Genomic DNA, 4,994 nt, shown 5'->3' on the forward strand with positions numbered 1-4,994 from the left:
CACACTGATAGGACTGGGCTTCCCAATAGAGCTAGATACACACTGATAGGACTGGGCTTCCCAATAGAGCTAGATACACACTGATAGGACTGGGCTTCCCAATAGAGCTAGATACACACTGATAGGACTGGGCTTCCCAATAGAGCTAGATACACACTGATAGGACTGGGCTTCCCAATAGAGCTAGATACACACTGATAGGACTGGGCTTCCCAATAGAGCTAGATACACACTGATAGGACTGGGCTTCCCAATAGAGCTAGATACACACTGATAGGACTGGGCTTCCCAATAGAGCTAGATACACACTGATAGGACTGGGCTTCCCAATAGAGCTAGATACACACTGATAGGACTGGGCTTCCCAATAGAGCTAGATACACACTGATAGGACTGGGCTTCCCAATAGAGCTAGATACACACTGATAGGACTGGGCTTCCCAATAGAGCTAGATACACACTGATAGGACTGGGCTTCCCAATAGAGCTAGATACACACTGATAGGACTGGGCTTCCCAATAGAGCTAGATACACACTGATAGGACTGGGCTTCCCAATAGAGCTAGATACACACTGATAGGACTGGGCTTCCCAATAGAGCTAGATACACACTGATAGGACTGGGCTTCCCAATAGAGCTAGATACACACTGATAGGACTGGGCTTCCCAATAGAGCTAGATACACACTGATAGGACTGGGCTTCCCAATAGAGCTAGATACACACTGATAGGACTGGGCTTCCCAATAGAGCTAGATACACACTGATAGGACTGGGCTTCCCAATAGAGCTAGATACACACTGATAGGACTGGGCTTCCCAATAGAGCTAGATACACACTGATAGGACTGGGCTTCCCAATAGAGCTAGATACACACTGATAGGACTGGGCTTCCCAATAGAGCTAGATACACACTGATAGGACTGGGCTTCCCAATAGAGCTAGATACACACTGATAGGACTGGGCTTCCCAATAGAGCTAGATACACACTGATAGGACTGGGCTTCCCAATAGAGCTAGATACACACTGATAGGACTGGGCTTCCCAATAGAGCTAGATACACACTGATAGGACTGGGCTTCCCAATAGAGCTAGATACACACTGATAGGACTGGGCTTCCCAATAGAGCTAGATACACACTGATAGGACTGGGCTTCCCAATAGAGCTAGATACACACTGATAGGACTGGGCTTCCCAATAGAGCTAGATACACACTGATAGGACTGGGCTTCCCAATAGAGCTAGATACACACTGATAGGACTGGGCTTCCCAATAGAGCTAGATACACACTGATAGGACTGGGCTTCCCAATAGAGCTAGATACACACTGATAGGACTGGGCTTCCCAATAGAGCTAGATACACACTGATAGGACTGGGCTTCCCAATAGAGCTAGATACACACTGATAGGACTGGGCTTCCCAATAGAGCTAGATACACACTGATAGGACTGGGCTTCCCAATAGAGCTAGATACACACTGACGCCGCATCTCAATCAGTAGAAGTGCTGATCCAGGATCAGATACCCCGTCCATATCATCTTTTTCATTGTCATCGTACAGGGCAAAACTGATCCTAGATCAGAGACCAGGAATGTAATGTTTGTTTTGTCTCTCCACAGCTACGACTGCAGCAGCAGCAGCACAGTGTATATAGGAGGGGAGGAGCCTCACACAGCCCTGCCCCCAGAGGAACTCAACTCTTATTGAAGACTTCCTATTGGCCCTGAACCTTATTGGAGAGCTCTGATTGGTCCGGAACTCTTACAAGAGCTCCTATTGGTCCAGAGCTCTTTTTGAAGACTTCCTATTGGCCCGGTCTCTTTTTTTTTGCACACGCCTACACTGATGACCTCACACCTGAGGGCCTCGGATCGAGACACAAGTGGGTGAATATCACCCTGGACTTTATTCATTCTATTTTCTACCAACTATTTTGATAAATAAAGTCTTAAGTAAAAAAAAAAGTGAAACATATTTCTCAAGAGCAGTAAGTATTGAGATGGTCTTAAGGGGCTTAACTTAACTTGCACTAAAAAGTATGAATATATAAAAAGCTAAGAGCTGATTTGCAGTGTACAGTCCATCTGAATATGTTTATACGAAATATTACCTGAATCCACTATTTTAAAACATGATGTATACAATAATTCATATAGAAAACATCTTTACTGTATAGACGCCAACATGATGTATACAATAATTCATATAGAAAACATCTTTACTGTATTGAAGCCAACATGATGTATACAATAATTCATATAGAAAACATCTTTACTGTATTGAAGCCAACATGTCGTATAGAATAATTCATATACCGGTATTTCCTAATCTTGTATGTAATATGTATCCATTTATATTCTCAATGTCTCCTTTTCATATGTTTTTAACACAAGAAGCTAAAATGGTTCTTAGAGGCATTTTTTATCTTTGCTGAGGAGGGAGGTGATGAACCGTACATGTTCTGTGTGTCATGTTCTGTTTTGTCATGTTCTTCATGTTCAAATACATTTAAACTCAGTTTTTCACAATTTCCTGACATTTAATCCCATTAAAAAGTCCCTGTTTTAGGTCAGTTAGGATCACCACTTTATTTTAAGAATGTGAAATGTCAGAATAATAGTAGAGAGAATGATTTATTTCAGCTTTTATTTCTTTCATCACATTCCCAGTGGGTCAGAAGTTTACATACACTCAATTAGTATTTGATAGCATTGCCTTTAAATTGTTAAACTTGGGTCAAACGTTTCGGGTAGCCTTCCACAAGCTTCCCACAATAAGTTGGGTGAATTTTGGCCCATTCCTCCTGACAGAGCTGGTGTAACTGAGTCAGGTTTGTAGGCCTCCTTGCTCGCACACACTTTTTCAGTTCTGCCCTCACATTTTCTATAGGATTGAGGTCAGGGCTTTGTGATGGCCACTTCAATACCTTGACTTTGTTGTCCTTAAGCCATTTTGCCACAACTTTGGAAATATGCTTGGGGTCATTGTCCATTTGGAAGACCCATTTGCGACCAAGCTTTAACTTCCTGACTGATGTCTTGAGATGTTGCTTCAATATATCCACATAATTTTCCTTCCTCATGATGCCATCTATTTTGTGAAGTGCACCAGTCCCTCCTGCAGCAAAGTACCCCCACAGCATGATGCTGCCACCCCCGTGCTTCACGGTTGGGATGGTGATCTTCGGCTTGCAAGCCTTCCCCTTTTTCCTCCAAACATAACGATGGTCATTATGACCAATCAGTTCTATTTTTGTTTCATCAGACCAGAGGACATTTCTCCAAAAAGTAAAAAGTAAGATCTTTGTCCCCATGTGCAGTTGCAAACCGTAGTCTGGCATTTTTATGGTGGTTTTGAAGCAGTGGCTTCTTCCTTGCTTAGCAGCCTTTCAGGTTATGTCGATATAGGACTCGTTTTACTGTGGATATAGATACTTTTGTACCTGTTTCCTCCAGCATCTTCACAAGGTCCTTTGCTGTTGTTCTGGGATTGATTTGCACTTTTCGCACCAAAGTACGTTCATCTCTAGGAGACAGAACGCGTCTCCTTCCTGAGCGGTATGATGGCTGCATGGTCCCATGGTGTTTATAGTTGCGTACTATTGTTTGTACAGATGAACGTGGTACCTTCAGGCGTTTGGAAATTGCTCCCAAGGATGAACCAGACTTGTGGAGGCACTGAGTTTGAAGGTAGGCCTTGAAATACATCCACAGGTACACCTCCAATTGACTCAAATTATGTCAATTAGCCTATCAGAAGCTTCTAAAGCCATGACATAATTTTCTGGAATTTTCCAAGCTGTTTAAAGGCACAGTCAACTTAGTGTATGTAAACTTCTGATCCCACTGGAATTGTGATACATTGAATTATAAGTTAAATAATCTGTCTGTAAACAATTGTTGGAAAATGTACTTGTGTCATGCACAAAGTAGATGTCCTAACCGACTTGCCAAAACTATAGTTTGTTAACAAGAAATTTGTAGAGTGGTTGAAAAACGAGTTTTAATGACTCCAACTTAAGTTTATGTAAACTTCCGACTTCAACTGTAGATCCTCAGTGTCTTCTGGGATGAAGATGTTGTCTGTCTTTGAGACCAGCAACAGTCTGTGATAGCAACTGCTGGGAATCTGCACTCTGAGAACCACTCCAAAAGAAAACCCCTGAACAGTCCATACATGTGGTCAGGCAGGAATCTGTCTCGTCAGCTCATTCCCTAAGATCATAGTCTGTAGAAAGATGCCATGTTTGCAAAGAGATTTAGTTCTGACAAAGTTTGAACAAACTGACTATTGGCATATTGTGGCTACAGTTCTGCATGATGTCTGAGCAATGAATCAGCAGCAATATGGATAAAGTGTAACGGATAATCAATCAAGTCCTTTACAGAAGTACAACATTCATAATAATCTAGAGTTGTAATTGGCATTAACAATACAGTTGTAATTGGCATTAATAATACATTAAATGTTAAGATTGAGAATAATTGGAATAGTTGTACTATTGTAAATAGCGCTTGCGGTAATGACATTGATTGTAATGTGTGAGATGGTTAACTGTTAAAAGTCTTCTCTCTGGTGGATAAATAAAGTATTATTGTTCCACCTAGCAACAACCCTGAACAACAAGCCTGATGTGGAATATGTCAGTATATTTCTCCACTGTGAAGATCCCCTTCACTAAACTGAATAGAGCAAAGAGCCTCTAGTTAGAGGACTTCCTGTACACAGCTGACAACACTACCTGTTGACTCAGTGGTGCCACCTGCAGGCTGGAGTCTTTTAGTCAAATTTCAACATATGCTTCATCAAACGTCTCAATCATTTAATATTTATTATAATTTGATATTGTACAACCAGTTATTGTAATCCTGGCAAAATATAATTTGATATTGTACAACCAGTTATTGTAATCCTGGCAAGATATAATTTGATATTGTACAAACAATTATTGTAATCCTGGTAATATATAATTTGATATTGTACA

General features: G+C 41.2%; 1 protein-coding gene across 1 annotated transcript in view; it reads left to right on the plus strand.

The window, feature by feature from the left end:
- Positions 1-2,538, plus strand: part of LOC311149552 (G protein-coupled receptor 137Ba-like) — a 19,055-nt gene extending 16,517 nt beyond the window's left edge. Inside the window, exon 7 of the mRNA XM_084186728.1 lies at positions 1,630-2,538. Coding sequence (XP_084042854.1) covers positions 1,630-1,717 — 88 coding nt within the window. The 3' untranslated portion in view covers positions 1,718-2,538. The remainder of the gene's footprint in view (positions 1-1,629) is intronic.
- The last annotated feature ends 2,456 nt before the right edge of the window (positions 2,539-4,994 follow it).

The sequence above is a fragment of the Coregonus lavaretus genome, assembly GCF_964263955.1.
Source record: "Coregonus lavaretus genome assembly, chromosome: 1".
In the NCBI taxonomy this organism is placed as follows: Eukaryota; Metazoa; Chordata; class Actinopteri; order Salmoniformes; family Salmonidae; genus Coregonus; species Coregonus lavaretus.